We start from the raw sequence: 17,137 nt of genomic DNA, 5'->3' as shown, positions 1-17,137 counted from the left end.
CTTGAGAGGTGTACATAGCACAACATATACAAATTCTTCTAATGTCTCGAAACATTTTAGAACTGTATACTCCGGTGACAGTTCAGATTTTCAATTTTATGGTACTGAGATTGTTCAGCTACCAGAAAGGGGAGGAGATCGTATCAAATAGAGAGGTCTTTTGGAGTTACTCGTTGCATACGTTCCAGCCGTCTGGTCTTAATTTAAGACCAGATGTTATTTTGCATTATTAGATGTATATGTTATTATGAGTCATATTATGCTTTTTTCCTTGTTTTGTTTCTTTCTATTACTGAGCTTGTATTCTATGGTTCCATAATGGAGCATTCTGTCATGCTTTAGCCATGATTTTCAGTGGATAGATGGATTAGGCTTTGGAACCATTAGGGTTAAACCCCCAGTTGCTACAAGCACAACTGTTCCATTTAGCCCTATATAATTCCACACCTCTCCACTTCATATCATGCATTTGATGAAAGGTCACATGACCTGAAACACGTCATGCCGAGCGTTTCCTGAGTTTTTTCTCATTATCGATGTTCCTGAGACTATTCCATGTCAATGTTTTAACCTGGATGAAATAAAGGTGAAATTACTTTTACCTCTGGCTTCTGTTGTTCTATTGCTAATTTACAAATCTGTTTAACTTTCAGACAACAGTTGATTTGAAAAAATAAAATAAAATAAATGTTTTCCACTGTAGTACCCCTTTGAGGACATGTTCATATGAAATTGATTTAGATTCCACATAGTAATCTGCATGAAAGTTACATCAAATCAACATCCTATTTTTTGCCACAGATTTCAAATTTACATTGTGCAAAATAAATAAATAAATAAATAACAAACATTAATAAATGACATATAACTTCTAGTTACAGACAAAACCCTCCATAAATACTTGAAAAAAATATATATATATGTCATTCATGTTTAACCAGGGTAGGGCAGAGAACATAATTTCCATATACCGTACTGATTCAGGCGAAGGCAAACAGGGAAAAGGGGAAAAAAAAAACACTACAATCTTCCCTACAATGGAAAATTCAGACATGCATGTGGAATCATTCAAAACAAGGGTTTTATACAGTAGATTTCAATTGTTTTGGCCTAAGAAATCATCTAAAATTAGATAGTAAAGTGGTCTATTCACACACAAAAAAAAAGCCTTGCCACTGCCTATGGAGACAATTTTTTCCCCTTCTCCAGACGAATAGGTGCACCCTACTCTTAATGAAAAGACTGTACAGTAAACATATACACATAAAAACATGTTTTTGTAGTTACACTTTGTCCAGTATCAGGGCATCCTTTTTGTGAACTGGTGCACTAGAACTGTATATTCTATATGATGTTGATCTAATACTTTGTAGAGCAGTCTATTATCCTGTCTCATTGAGTTCATCTGGGTTGCAGAAAATGTGCTTAAAAGCACATAACAATTGTGGTATGCCACATGTGGGCTAGCTTTTAGTTGCAAATGAATGTAACAAATAACCTAGATTTGATGCTGGCCAATTAACCACTTAGATGTCAGAATCAATAGCAAACATGGCATTTAAACAGTTCCCTTTCCCTTCGCATATGCTACTCCCACTACTATAAGTATTCCTTCAGAGGACCAGAAAACACTGTTTAATTGTCCTTTATTATATTGGGTTAGCAAAGGAAAAATGATGAAATAATTAGACAATAAAACTAATGTAAATAAAGTTAATTAAAGAGGCAGAAGGGAAAAATGCAGCCCAATCTGCAGATAATGGTATAGGGCAGGGGGAGTTGGGCAGATTGCTAAATATATATATATATATATATATATATATATATATATATATAAATCTGATCATTCTGGGTAGAGATGAGCGAAGTTACAGTAATTCGATTCGTCACGAACTTCTCGGCTCAGTAGTTGCTGACTTTAGCCTGCATAAATTAGTTCAGCTTTCAGGTGCTCCGGTGGGCTGGAAAAGGTGTATACAGTCCTAGGAGAGAGTCTAAAGTCAGCAAACGCCGAGCCCCGAGGTTTGTGACGAATCGAACCACTGTAACTTCGCTCATCTCTAATTCTGGGCCATGTAGCCAAGTGGGCAGTCCTAATTGGTGACTGACAACTACCTGGTCATATAGAGAGCCATCAATCACTGCGTATAACAACCCAATTAGCTAGTTACTCCTCAGAATAGTTTACATGAATACGTTTTCCACAATACTAAATATAAGTCTGCTCAACTCCTCCTGCTTTAACAGGTTGCCTGCAGATTTGAACGCATGTTCAGCATGACATGTTCCATTTAAATAAACAATGAAAGCAGCAGTGTTTAGAACATCATTGGGGAACAGAGCAAGCATAAAATCAGGTAAGTAAACAGAGGCCCTGGGGTGGACTAGAGATCTAGTGCTAGAATCTACAAGGTGAGAGAGGTCTGAGAACCCTTTTAGTAGGCATGTCCGGCTAAGAGCAAGAATGAGCATAAAAAAAAATAATGTATTTACCTATAGATTTTCACTGCTAAAGCTCCAGCATTTCATCTTGATGTGCAGTGATGACATGAAGTACATCAATCCTGTGGCTCTACAGCCAATCACTATCCTCAGTGGCCACTGCTTGCATGCATAGCATTGGATCACTGAGGCCAGTGACTGCAAAGTCAACTGAATGATACATTTGAAGTCAAAACTGCAAGTTAGTCAGTCAAAAGCAGAGCAGAAGGGAATTACACATAAGTAAAATGGGTATTCCAGTATCAGAAAATTATACTTAAATAAAACTATCACCCTAGTATCTACAAACTATTTGTATAGTGCTATCAAACATTGCACTAGCTTAGGCATGCATTTTCTTGATTCATGCCTCACAGGAAGTTGTAAACTTTCATTTACAGAGTGGCGTTGTCTCAGCAGCTCCTTGGCTCCTCCCTCTTTTCCGAGATGACACATCATCCTCTATTGTCTCAGGAGCCTTGGCTTAACCCCCTTAAGGACCAAGCCCATTATGACCTTAAGAACTCCAGGATATAAAAATTGTCCCCCATACTGCCGGCAGTAAAAAACCATAAAGATGTACATACCTTCCTTCACTCCCCCGGAGCCTCCGGTAACCAGCTCCGGTCTCCGCTGTGATTCTCTTCCTGGTTGCCAGTGAAGTCCCGACTCGGCCGGCAATAGGCTGAGCGGAAGTGAGAACGCTTCAAGACACAAAATTATTCACTACACCGGCACCTGCTTCCGGGGCCGAAAACGTCACACTGCCGCTCAGCCTATCGCCGGCCGAGCCGGGACTTCGATGCGGCCGGTGATTGGCTGAGTGCAGTATGACTCGCTGACCACCGGCAACCAGAAAGAGGATCGTGGCGGAGACCGGAGCCGGTTACCGGAGGCCCCTAGGGAGCGAAGGAAGGTATTTACATCTTTATTTTTTTACTGACGACAGTATGGGGGACAATTTTTATATTCTGTAGTTCTCCTTTAAGGACCAGAGCATTTTTAGCACATCTGACCACTGTCACTTTAAGCATTAATAACTCTGGGATGCTTTTACTTCTGAATTTGATTCCAAGACAGTTTCTTCGTGACATATTCTAATTTAACATATTGGTAATTTTTTGTCGATACCTGCATCATTTCTTGGTGAAAAATTCAAAAATTTCATGAAAAATGTGAAAATTTTTCAAAGTTGATCGCCGCGATTAAAGTGAAAGTAAACTAATGCCGGTTGGCTCAGGGGGGCTGTTTGGGACCGCCGCGGTCAAATTGCGACATCCCGAACAGCTGTAGGACACGAGGCGGGTCCCCTTACCTGCCTCATGGTGTCCTTAGATCCAGGCATGAGCAGTCAAGTGGCAGAATCATTGATCAATGGTTTCCTAGGAGAAACCACTGATCAATGTAAAAGATCAATGTGTGCGGTGTTATAGCCCCCTATGGGAGCTATAACATTGCAAAAAAAAAGTGAAAAAAAATTGAATAAAGATCATTTAACCCCTTCCTTAATAAAAGTTTAAAGCACCCCCCTTTTCCCAGTAAAAAAAAGAAAAAAGAAAAAGTGTAAATAAAAATAAACATATGTGGTATCGCCGCATGTGGAAATGTCCGAATTATAAAAATATATTGTTTATTAAACCGCACGGTCAATGGCATACGCGCGTACAGCTCAAAGAGGTGGGTGCCGAATGCAAGATTGCGGGGGTCCCCAGCAGCGGGACCCCCGCGGTTAGACATCTTATCCCCTATCCTTTGGATAGGGGATAAGATGTCTTGGGGCCGGAGTACCCCTTGGGGTTAAAGCTCTCTGCTTGTAAGGAAAATAGACTAACCAAATAAATTATATATTGATTTCCATATCCAATATGTCTTCTTTATGTTTGCATAATAAACTTGATATGTTTTTACTTTTGGAAGACATCAGAGGGCTTCAAAGTTCAGCAGCAATTTTCCAATTTTTCACAAAATTTTCAAAATCTGAATTTTTCAGTAACCTGTTCAGTTTTGAAGTGGATTTGAGGGGTCTTCATATTAGAAAACCCACCTTAAATGACCCAATTATAAAAACTATACCCCTCAAAGTATTCAAAATGACATTCAGAAAGTTTGTTGAGCCTTTAGGTGTTTCACAGAAATAGCAGCAATGTGAAGGAGAAAATTCAAAATCTCAATTTTTGACACTCACATGTCCTTGTAGACCAAGTTTTTTTTATTTATACAAAGGGGTAAAAGGAGAAAAGCCACCAACATTTGTAAACCTAATTTCTTGAGTAAGGAAATACCTCATATGTGGATGTAAAGTGCTCTGTGGGTGCACTAGAGGGCTCAGAAGGGAAGGAACGACAATGGGATTTTGGAGAGTGAATTTTTCTGAAATGGTTTTTGGGGGGCATGTCGCATTTAGAAAGCCCCTATGGTGCCATAACAGCAAAAAACAAACACATGGCACACTATTTTGGAAACTACACCCCTCAAGGCACGTAACAAGGGGTCCAGTGAGCCTTAACACCCCACTGGACTTTTCATTAAAGTCGGATATGTAAATGAAATTGTTTTTTCACTAAAATGCAGTTTTTTCCCCAAAATGTACAATTTTTACAAGAGGTAATAGGAGAAAATGCCCCCCAAAGTTTGTAACCCCATTTCTTCTGAGTATGGAAATACCCTATGTGTGCATGCATAGTGCTCTGCGGGCGCACTACAATGCTCAGAAGAGAAGGAGCCACATTTGGCTTTTTGAAAGCAAATTTTGCTAAAAATTGTTTTTGGGGGGCATGCTGCATTTAGGAAGCCCCTATGATGCCAGAACAAAAAAAAAACACATAGCACACTATTTGGGAAAACACCCCTCATGGAACGTAGCAAGGGGTACAGTGAGCCTTTACACCCCACAGGTGTTTGACAAATTTCCGCTTAAGTTGGACGAGAAAATGAAAAATTAGATTTTTTCACTAAAATGCTAGTGTAAGCCCAAATTTTTCATTTTCACAAGGGGTATTAGGAGAAAAAGCCTCCCAAAGCCTACCCCATATGTGGATGTAAATTGCTCTGCGGGCGAACTAAAATGCTCAGAAGAGAAGGAGCGCCATTGAGCTTTTGGAGAGAGAATTTGTTTGGAATGGAAGTCGAGGGCCATGTGCGTTTACAAAGCCCCCATGGTGCCAGAACAGTGGACCCCCCCCACATGTGACCCAATTTTGGAAACTACACCGCTCACGGAATGTAATAAGGGGTGCAGTGAGCATTTACAACCCACTGGCGTTTGACAGATCTTTGGAACAGTGGGCTGTACACACATGGCCTTCAATTCCAAACATATTTTCTCTCCAAAAGAGCTCCTTCTCTCCAATGGAGCTCCTTCTCTTCTGAGCATTGTAGTTTGCCCGCAGAGAACTTTACATCCACATATGGGGTATTTCCATGCTCAGAAGAAATGGGTGTACAACGTTTTGGGGGCTTTTTTTTTCCTATTTTCCCTTGTGAAAATGAAACTTGCAGCAAGGGGGGGGGGGGGGGGGCGGTAGCAAACCTCCAGCTGTTGCATAACTACAATTCCCAGTATGCCCTTTGGCTGTCCGTGCATGCAGGGGGTTGATGCAACAGCTGGAGGCACACTGGTTTCCAAACATAGAGAGTAATGATGGGGGTATTTATCATGATGCCTAGTGCTGAACAATGCCACAGGAAAAAGAGTAGACAGGGAATGCATACAGTAGCTGCTGGCTAACTGCGTAAGAGTAAATATATATTGCAAAATGTATGCACCTCATACACAGTTACCTTCATCTGAATTTGAATATTTTTCAAGAAAGAGATAGTTACAGAAATTGCTGCAACTAATCTGCCATTAGTCAATGTATTATTAGGGTATGATTGCAGATACAGTATACACTGCAGAATGTACCAAATAGTAATTTACATGCTGCTGATCTGCTACAGATCTGTTGCACAAAATCTACAGTGTTTTTTTTACATTAAAACAAATGTATTTAAAATCAGTTGTAGAAAATCTGCAGTGTGTGAACATACCCTAAAATAGACAAATCTGTAGCATCTGTGGGTGGGGCACTAAAGCCACAGCTATGGGTGGCAAACTGGCAGGAGTGTTGTAGGAGGGGAATAGATAGGGTGGGAGGGCTGTGATGAAGAGTTGAGGGAAAACGTTGTGTTCTGGGAATTGTACTACTAAGCAACTGCTCAACCAGGAAGTAGTGATTTCTAACATCGGCTGAAAGGAGGCACACACAAAAAAAAAAAAAAAAAAAAAAAAAAAAATTATTGGTATCATAACTGGGGACCATAGATAAGCAATGCTATATGTTTCAGAAAAACACTGCTCAAAAAAATAAAGGGAACACTTAAACAACATAATGTAACTCCAAGTCAATCACACTTCTGTGAAATCACACTGTTCACTCAGAAAGCAACAATTTCACATGCTGTTGTGCAAATGGAAAAGACAACAGGTGGAAATTTTTGGCAATTAGCAAGACACCCCCAATAAAGGAGTGGTTCTGCAGGTGGTGACCACAGATCACTTCTCAATTCCTATGCTTCCTGGCTGATGTATTGGTCACTTTTGAATGCTGGCGGTGCTTTCACTCTAGTGGTAGCATGAGACAGAGTCTACAACCCACACAAGTGGCTCAGGTAGTGCAGCTCATCCAGGATGGCACATCAATGCGAGCTGTGGCAAGTAGGTTTGCTGTGTCTGTCATCGTAGTGTGCAGAGCATGGAGGCGCTACCAGGAGACAGGCCAGTACATCAGGAGACGTGGAGGAGGTCGTAGGAGGGCAACAACCCAGTAGCAGGACCACTACCTCCGCCTTTGTGCAAGGAGGAGCAGGAGGAGTACTGCCAGAGCCCTGCAAAATGACCTCCAGCAGGCCACAAATGTGCATGTGTCCACTCAAAGGGTCAGAAACAGACTCCATGAGGGTGGTATGAGGGCCCAAAGTCCACAGGTGGAGGTTGTGCTGACAGCCCAACACCATGCAGGATGTTTGGCATTTGCCAGAGAACACCAAGATTGGCAAATTCGCCACTGGCACCCTTTGCTCTTCACAGATGAAAGCAGGTTCACACTGAGCACATGTGACAGAACCTGGAGATGCCGTGGAGAACATTCTGCTGCTTGCAACATCCTCCAGCATGACTGGTTTGGTGGTGGGTCAGTAATGGTGTGTGGTGGAATTTCTTTGGGGGGCTGCACAGCCACAGATCCTAAGGCCCCTTGCAAGACCATAAGCTGGTGCGGTTGGTCCTGGATTCCTCCTAATGCAAGACAATGCTAGACCTCATGTGGCTGGAGTGTGTCAGCAGTTCCTGCAAAAGGAAGGCATTGATGCTATGGACTGGCCCGTTCATTCCCCAGACCTTAATCCGATTGAGCACATCTGGGACATCATGTCTTGCTCCATCCACCAACGCCATGTTGCACCACGGACTGTCCAGGAGTTGGCGGATGCTTTAGTCCAGGTCTGGGAGGACATCCCTCAGGAGACCATCCACCACCTCATCAGGTGCATGCCCAGGTGTTGTAGGGAGGTACAGGCACATGGAGGCCACACACACTACTGAGCCTCTTGTTGACTTGTTTTAAGGACATTACGTCAATGTTGGATCAGCCTGTAGTGTGGTTTTCCACTTTGATTTTGAGTGTGACTCCATATCCAGACCTCCATGGGTTGAAAATTTTTATTTCCATTCATAATTTTTGTGTGGTTTTGTTGTCAGCACATTTAACTATGTAAAGATGAAAGTATTTCATACGATTAGTTCATTCATTCAGATCTAGGATGTGTTATGTTAGTGTTCCCTTTATTTTTTTTGAGCAGTGCATTATTATATATCTTATCTGATGTTAGAATACCTGTTTTTTGTTTTTTTTTAAAGTTATGCCAGTTCAATTCTTAAGCGGTTTCTACAATTTCCAGACTACCCCTTTAAGTTATAAGAATCTAAACTAAGAACATACATTATGGCTGTACTGTCTTCTTCAGAAAGCTCAAGTCCATCATCTTCTAGGTCACTGACTTTAACCTGCTTCACAGCTTCCAGCAGTAGTGACTCACTAGATAGTTCTGCATGTGTGGCACCTGCAGAAAAGAAAAAAATAATGTATAATTAATTTATTTTCCATAACTTTTTTGCCCATTAACTCAGGATAATTTAAAATACAAAAAAAACATAGGAACTACCAGATGATTAAATAAGTGTTACTTAACCAGCAACACCTATGTTGTTTGTAGTAAAACTGGGTTTACATATGTCCAGCATAGGTAAACTCAGCCTAGATCTTGATGCAACTAATGGCATATCTAATGACAATGTGCATCAGTTGTATGGTACCCAGCATCCATTGAAGCTGCGTTCCCCTGTCAAACCATTCGGCATCAAAATTGATGCTGGATGATTGTGAACTGTCCCAATCAAATGAATAAGATCAGTTCTAGTATCAGTTTTCCTCCAGAGCATGCCTGAGGGAAACTATACCGGACATATGTGAACCCAGCCTTACTGGTGTACCACTTCCAAGCAGTGGCTGTGGAGAGGACTGCATTATTACCAAGACGTGTAACATCAGTTAAACTTGGAACTGTGGTCAGAAATAGATCACTAATAGTAGACTTGGGGGGAGATTCATCAAGACCTGTGCTAAGAAAAGTTGACCAGTTACCCATAGCAACCAATCAGATTGCTTCTTTTATTTTTCAGAGGCCTTTTCAAAAATGCAACCTGATTTGCTGCTATGGGCAACTGGTTGACTTTTCCTCTGCACAGGTTTTGATGAATCTCCCCCTTAGTGTTGCTTGGCTCTTAGGACAGGATCATATAATGGACAAATATTTGCTGTACAACCTGTTATATTAGAAGGTGACTCTGAATAACAAGGTGAAGAGTGCAGGTCTTAAAAGTATAAAATAAAAACAAATGCTGCATTAGGTCAGAGCTGATAAATCAAATATAGATATTTTATTGTAACAAAAACTTTGCAATGCTGTCAATGTGAATAGATCATAACAATACATATTTTCACCAAACTAAAAAAAATTATAATAAAATGGGTGCGCAATTGGGGAGATTTATCAAAACCTGAGCAAGGACCTCTGAAAAATGAAAGAAGCAATCTGATTGGTTGCTATGGGCAACTGCTACTACGAATATAAGCAACTACTATTACTATGCAACTTGGCATACCGGCTAGAGGAAAAGAGTCATCGCACAAAACAGTCTGTCCCGTATTGCCCCAGCCACATCTGCTTGTACCCATTTTGCATTGCTTTTCCTGAATAAAGCTGCCGTCTGGATGGTGAATGCAGTCTACTGTGTCCTCTTTTAAGTCACATTCCTTCACTTTCCCTCTGCACAGGTTTTGATAAATCTCCCCAAATATATTTCAAAATTAGAAAACATCATCTAAACATAAACTTACCCAAGTTATCACGCAAATTACTAGCTTCTAAATGGGGGTCAAAATTGTTACTCTGTACCAGCTTGAGCCTCATACGTGAGTAGTTTTCTACATTGGAGAGCTTCCAGTAGTCCCAGTTTTCTTTCCTTAAGAAATTACAACGGTAAAGAATATTATAAAGAGACACATACAATACAGTCTATCAAAAAAAAAAGCATACAAGTAAAACTAACCTGTCTGCCCAAGGACCACGTTCACAGGCAAGGTATCTTTGTGCTGCTTTCCACTGTCTTAAAGTGGCCGTGTGCTGGCTGTTGATTTGTTTCAGCATATTATTGTAACGCAAGTTCTCCTGACGGGTTTTCCGATTAAATGGCTCCAAAAAAAATTCCTACTCAACAAAAGGCACAAATCAGGTTTCAAACTCAACATTTAACGTTTTTAAGAGAACCAGAGCAAAGGACATCAGTATGATCCACTGCAGTTTATAATATTCAGCATAAGGCATATATGGAAACTGCGAATGTCATGCTCACATATAGCAACAAGGTTTACCCCCATATACACTGTTCAATAATGATCTATAGTCTAGTGGTAGAAACACCACAATGATATGTCAATGTCCTATTTTTTTAATGTAAAATTTTTTTATCCCATTATTTAACTGAATTTTAACAAATTTTATAAAACATAGAAACACAACCCAAAAAGCAGGGTTGTATTAACCCCGGACATGCGCCGTAAATGTACGGCGCTGCATAGCACCTCTTAGCGCACAGCACCGTACATTTAAGGTGGGGCTGTGATACAAGCGCAGGAGCTGAGCTCGCTTCATTCTGGCGTGTCCTGGTGGCTGTCAGCAACGGCAGACCCGCGGGTAATGGCAGACATAAGCGATCGCGCTGATGTCTGCCATTAACCCCTCAGATGCCGTGATCAATACAGATCACGGCATCTGCGGCAGTGCAGCACTTATAATGGCTGATATGATCGCCGCGGCACTGCCGTGGGGATCAGTTCAGCCTAGATGGCGGACGGAGGTCCCCTCACCTGTCTCCGTCCATCTCCCGGGGTCTTCTGCACTGATCTGCCTTTTAGCAGACCAGAGCAGAAGATCACCGATAATACTGATCAGTGCTAACAGTATTAGCAATCTAATGATTGCTATAAATAGTCCCCTATAGGGACTAAAAAAGTGTAAAATAAATGTAAAAAAAAAAGTTTAAAAAAATATGAAAAATCCCCTCCCCCAATAAAGTTTTAAATCACCCTCTTTCCCCATTTAATAAATAAAAGCGTAAATAAAAGATAAATAATAAACATATTTGGTATCATTGCGTGCATAAATGTCCGAACTATAAAAATATAATGTTAATAATCCCCTACGGCGAATGGCGTATACGTATAAAAAACAAATAATAAATAAAAAAGTAAAGAATTTCAGCTTTTGTGTCACGTCAAACTGCAAAATTTTTTTTATAAAAAGCGATCAAAAAGTCACATATACGCAAATCGGGTATCAAACCAAACTACAGATGATGGTGCAAAAAATTAGCCCTCACACATCCCTGAATACGGAAAGATAAGAAGGTTAGAGGTGGTCAAAATAGGGCAATTTTAAACTTTTTAAACCTGTTAAAAAAAGTTTGAGATTTTTTTTAAAAGCAGTACTAATAATAGAAATGTATGTAACCATGGGTATCATTTTAATCGTATTGACCCAGAGAATAAAGAAAACATGTATTTTTTACTGTAAAGTGTACAGCACGAAAATGAAGCCTCCCAAATTCGATCAATTATGATTTTCAGTTAAATTTCCTTACACAAAAAATAATATTTTGGGTTTACCATACATTTTAAGGTAAAATGAGTGATGTAATTTCAAAGTACAACTGGTCACGCAAAAAACAATTCCTCATATGGGTCTAGGAATGGAAATATAAAAGAGTTATGAATTTAGAAGTCGGAAAGGAGGAAAAAAACTAAAATGCTAAAAATTTAATTGGCTGCGTCCTTAAGGTGAAAATAAGTTGAGTCCTTAAGGGGTTAAAGCGGTATAAAGTTGGCACTACCAGTCATTACCAGCAGTCTTGACAATTTCCCCAAACCTTACACAGCAATTGAGTAATGGCAGAGTTTTCAGTAGGTTGGGTGAGAGAACCAATTCCCAAGATGTGACACGGAACTCGACCACCATGTTTAGCTATGAACAGGTGACCTGTGGTACCCCATGTAGAAAGACCAGTCCGGCCCTTAATTGCTAAAGTTGGGAAGCAAGAAAATATAACCAGGGGGTAGGTAATGCCAACCCTCCCAAGTCCTTACCCCAACTGCAAAGTTTCCAAACAAATCCTAGCCCTCCCACAATAACTGGCAAAAGAGATGTTGCGGCCTCTGAAAATGCGACACCGCAATCCACACCGGTGAATTCTTTAGAACATATAACAGTTGGGCCATTAAAAACCATCTTCATCAGGTTGGCACAGCCAACTACCAACAAAGACAACCAATATCACACTAAAACCTTCTGAGAACTCTTAGGAGAAGTAGCTAATTACAAGGAATGTAGTCAACAATGCGTTGCGCTCTTCAGTAGAACCATAACGAAATCCCATTATTTCCATACACGTTCCTAACAAGCTGGCCAGGGGATCAATGGCAAAAAGAAAGGGCAACAATGACAGGAAGCACTCCTGCCATGTGTCCAGAAAAGACAACCTGCCATTCACTCTAATCCGAGCCATCATACAACATTGGACATAGGACAGAAATTGCGGCTTAAAACCCATGTTCCCCCATGACTTTCTATAAATAGTTCCACGTGACATTGTCAAATGCCTAGGCAGTGTCGAGTGAAATAATGGGTTATCTGTGAGTTAAAAAAAAAACGGGAAATATTATCAACGACTTTCCCCGGTAGATTTTCCACGGAGGGTGACTCCTACCTACATTTTTACACAGAGAGGGGAGTGGTCATATAAAATTCTAGCCAGATACTCCCTCACAATTCCTAACACATGATAGTTCCCCACAACCATGTCTATTCTAGAAAGAGTTCTGGAAGTGGCAGAATAAAAAGAATATTGTTGTGAGGAGGGATTGCAATGTTGTAAAATATCAAAAAGACCCACCACCCAAAGGACCTTAGCTAACCTGGAGGCCGAGATGGAGGAGCAACATGATTATCCCGAAACCTATCCAGAGAGATATCAAAACACTGACTAAAATTGCCACAGACAGGGGCCATCCGGATAATGGACAAAATAAACAAAATAATTAGTTGCAACACCACGGCACTATGCGGAAGCGGTATAGACACCCACAAAAATCTAAAGTTGGTGAGACACTTCACATGTCCTGGTATTCATGTTAAATTGTACCTGTCATCAACAAAAACTTTTTATATAATGTAGATAAAACCACTATATGTATATTCGTAATATACATTGGTTAAATTTTTTTTATATTTCTGTCCCTGCAGCTATTGCCTGTGTGTCTCTATGAGGAGTCCAAATACAGGAAGTGAGGGTGGACAAGCAGGGCTCTGTGCACCAAGGAACAGCAGGACTCTGTGCACTGAGGCTCTGTGACTTGCTACAGACTCACACATCAGGATGATTGACAAGCCAGAAGCCTGCACAGAGCCCTGCTTGTCCTACCCTCACTTCCTGTATTTGGACTCCTCATAGAGACACACAGGCAATAGCTACAGGGATAGCACTTTTCACCCAAAAATGTACACATTTTTTAACCAATGTATATTACAAATATACATATAATAGTATTAACTACATTATATAAAAAGTTTTTGTTGACGACAGGTACACCTTAACCGAGCGTTTGAGAATGACCACCTGGTAAATGTTAAGCCCCTGCTCTCCTTTGTTCGTGAGAAGTTTCGGGCCTGGGCTACCTTGCCACTTTCCATGGCCGGTCGCATTAGCCTTGTAAAAATCCTCCCCAAATGCTTATATGTACTTGAGTATGCCTCTGCACCGGTTCTTTAAACAATTGCATGCCCTTTTCCCGTCCTTTGGGGGGGTAATAGATCCAAACTTAAATTGTCTCTCCTGCAGCGTTCTAAGAGACAGGGAGGCATGCCACTCCCTGACATTCACTTGCACTACTTGGTGGGACAGCTTTGTTACCTTAGACATTGGGTTGCCCCACCATCCCTCCCTAACAGTGAACATCACCTAGCCCATTATCTCCATCTTACTCAGTTATGGCCTGTCCTGGAGGGCGGGCCTGGAACGGGTGGTCCTTTGCACAGACAAGCATCCCAGGTTTGGGTCACATTGAAAAAAATTCTTACATACACGGATATTACTCCCTCATTTTTCTATCGTGCTGGACCCTCAGTTTTGGAGATCTCATGGAGTCTCCACTATTGGCGATGTCCATGATGGTGTCAACTTTAGTGACTTTCAGTATTTCCTGGACAATAGACACATCCCTCGACAGTCCATCTATAAATACCACTAGCTCAGACATGCGTTCTCAATGCAATTTCCTACCTCCTTCCCCCGTTTTCACGTGATAGGTGTCTTTAAGTCGCAAGGTCCCGGGGTCTTGTCTCTGCACTTTATACTACCCTATTAAATGCCAAAATGGACAGGGAACCCCCTCTAGTGGAATCATGTTGGAAGACTCTTATACCAGACTTAACTGATGAGGAGTTAAGTACTGCTCTCTCTTCTTCCCTAACGGTTTCCCCCGCTATTAATAGACTCATTCAATTATATATGTTTCACCAGTCATACCTCACACCGACACACTTAGTCAAAATGGGCAGATGCCCTAACACTAATTGTCATAGATATGGAGTTGGTGGTGCGGACTACATACACATGATGTGGCTGTGTCCACTCATACATACTTTCTGGAGTGACATAATGCGATTTCTGGGCACCTTGTTACAGTGTCCCTTGTTACCAGAGAAAAGGCCCTGAGTACTGGGTCTCTTTGAGGAGGACCAGTGATCGCCAAAGTGGCCTCCCCTCCTCAGGGAGGTATTGTTCTTAGCCGGCAAGTCCATAGCCTTACGCTGGATAGACCCTACGTCCTCTACTCTATCTGGTTGGAAAGTCCTGGTCAATACCACCGTGAACTATGAATACCTTGTTTATAAGTATTGTAGGAACCCTTCCAAATTTCACAAAATGGTGTGCTTCTCTGCAGGCAAACTTCACAATATCTAGATTTCGGGCCCTGAGAGACCAGCTTAGCCCCTCCCCACAGACTTTGCCGCAATGCCATTCTCTGTTGTCTCCCTCATTGTGTGAGTACTTTTTCTCACACAGTCTACTTTGGATCTCTACCCGCTCATGCACTTTGTCTCCTCTTCTCCTCCCCCTACCTCCTTTATTCCTCTCCACCCCCCCCCCCTTTTTTTTTTTTTTTTTTTTTGTATTCCGAGTGAGTGATGTCTGTCCATGCGTCTATCCAACTGTCCTAAGGACGAATGCATGTTGTTGAACTTGTCTTGTCTATTGTGTGTACTGTCGTTTGGGTTCCCACTTCTAGTGGTTGGTTATTTATGTGCAATGGTTCATAATGTTAGTATTACCATGTACATGCTTTCCTCCATTTTTTGTACTTGATCGCCCTGCCTGACGTGTCAGTCAGGAGTATACAATTTCCTTCACTACTACCGTATATTGTGATACATTTGTTTATGCATATACACTGTAATAAAGTCAGTAAAAAAAAAAAAAGTAATAACAGGCAACAAACAACCTGACCAGGTAACTGTAAATGGGTGGGTGCTGTGTCCCCCAATGAAGGCTACAAGAAAGAGATTTTACGGTGAGTACAAAAAAATCTCCTTTTCTCAGTCGCCTTATTGGGGGACACAGAGACCATGGGATGTCCCAAACAGTCCCTGGGGTGGGAAAACCAACCGCCAGAGAGGGGAAGGTGAGGCTAAAGACTGAGCCATAGCCGGTCGTCCAGTGGTCGAGGCCCTGAGGAAATCGGAACTCTATAGAGAGAGATTAGAGAACCCCTAATGCAGAGATTCGTCTAAGCAAGGCAATCATGGCAAGAAAACTCCACTTCCAGAAGAGAAATGTGCCGGGGAGGCATGAAGGGAGAATCCTGACAGAAGGACAACCGCAACCGTAGGACAGAGGCTAAGGAGAGAGAATGACAATAGAAAGGCAGCTGAGCATGCTCAGCGAGAAGGAAAGACTCAGAAGGCAGATACCAGAGCCGCTAGAATGGGACGAAGAGAGAAATAAGGCAAAACACACGTACAGTCCTGAGCGCATGGCGAAACCGTCCAGGAAGGAGGCCAGGGCAAGCTGCACCGTCGACCACCTGAACCGAGAGGTCCACACCTAAATCCTCAATCCTAAGGCCGCCCCGCGAAAAACTGGGCGGAAGATAACCCAAGAGTATGACGCATAGCTAGGAGAGTGGGAAACAACAAGCGACAAGGCAGACTACGCCCGTTGAAGACGCATGAAACTGCCAGACTGGGCAACCTGAGCGACTGGAATGCCCCTACCCCGAGAGCCTACTATCCGGGCCCCTCCCACTCCGGAAGGAGAAGGAGGAATGCAAACAGACTGGAGAGAAGGAGCAGAGCCATCTGGAACACTGGAGCTGCTGCCCAGAGAAACAGAGGATACCAGATCCATGAAGAAATGGAGGGACTCTGGAGCCCCGAACCAGGAGAGGCAGAGAACCTCAAGCCAGAGTGAAAACTCCAGCCGATGAGTACCCAGGCCGGGGCGGGACAAGGAGCTTCAAACAAAGACAGCCCCAGCAGAGAAGAGTGGGACGGGAACCCTGCCAGGTCAAGAGACGAACCCCTGGAAATATGTAAGCCCCAGGAACAACCACTCCGGGGCGCAAGGCATGGAAAGGTCACTCGGAAGAGAGCCCAAGTCAAGGAGAGCCCGAAAGGGCAAAACACCAAGGGAGATGGGCCAGAATGACTCTTGGGCCACCAGAGAAGAGTGACATACCCTAGGAAGAACAGCGGCCAGGAGAAAAAATTCACCACAGCCCCTAAGGCCATCATGCCACCTGGCACTCGCAGACGGAAGAGAATAAGATACAGACAAAGCCGATCAAGAAGGAGATTCCAATGGCAGGACGGTCTGGATGACCGAGAGAGTAACATCCTTGAAGGACAATCACCGAAAGGAAGACAGAGGGGACCCAGGGAGATGTCAACCTAACCGAAGCAACAAGGTGAGGTAAAGAAGACATGACCAGGGTGCGGAAGGGTG

At 42.2% G+C, this 17,137-nt stretch overlaps 1 protein-coding gene across 3 annotated transcripts in view; it reads right to left on the bottom strand.

Annotated features, from left to right (window-relative positions):
• The window catches only part of NBEAL1 (neurobeachin like 1), a 273,447-nt gene that overhangs the window by 66,156 nt on the left and 190,154 nt on the right, over positions 1–17,137 (bottom strand). For all 3 annotated transcript variants that reach the window (XM_056534118.1, XM_056534117.1, XM_056534119.1), the window contains 3 exons: positions 10,130–10,287; positions 9,918–10,042; positions 8,460–8,580 (listed from right to left, as the gene is read on the bottom strand). In XM_056534118.1, the coding sequence (XP_056390093.1) occupies positions 8,460–8,580; positions 9,918–10,042; positions 10,130–10,287 (404 nt within the window). The remainder of the gene's footprint in view (positions 1–8,459; positions 8,581–9,917; positions 10,043–10,129; positions 10,288–17,137) is intronic.

Source organism: Hyla sarda, chromosome 8 (assembly GCF_029499605.1).
Source record: "Hyla sarda isolate aHylSar1 chromosome 8, aHylSar1.hap1, whole genome shotgun sequence".
NCBI classification, from domain to species: domain Eukaryota; kingdom Metazoa; phylum Chordata; class Amphibia; order Anura; family Hylidae; genus Hyla; species Hyla sarda.
Note: the sequence above shows the minus strand (reverse complement) of the source record. Positions and strands in the feature narration are given on the sequence as shown.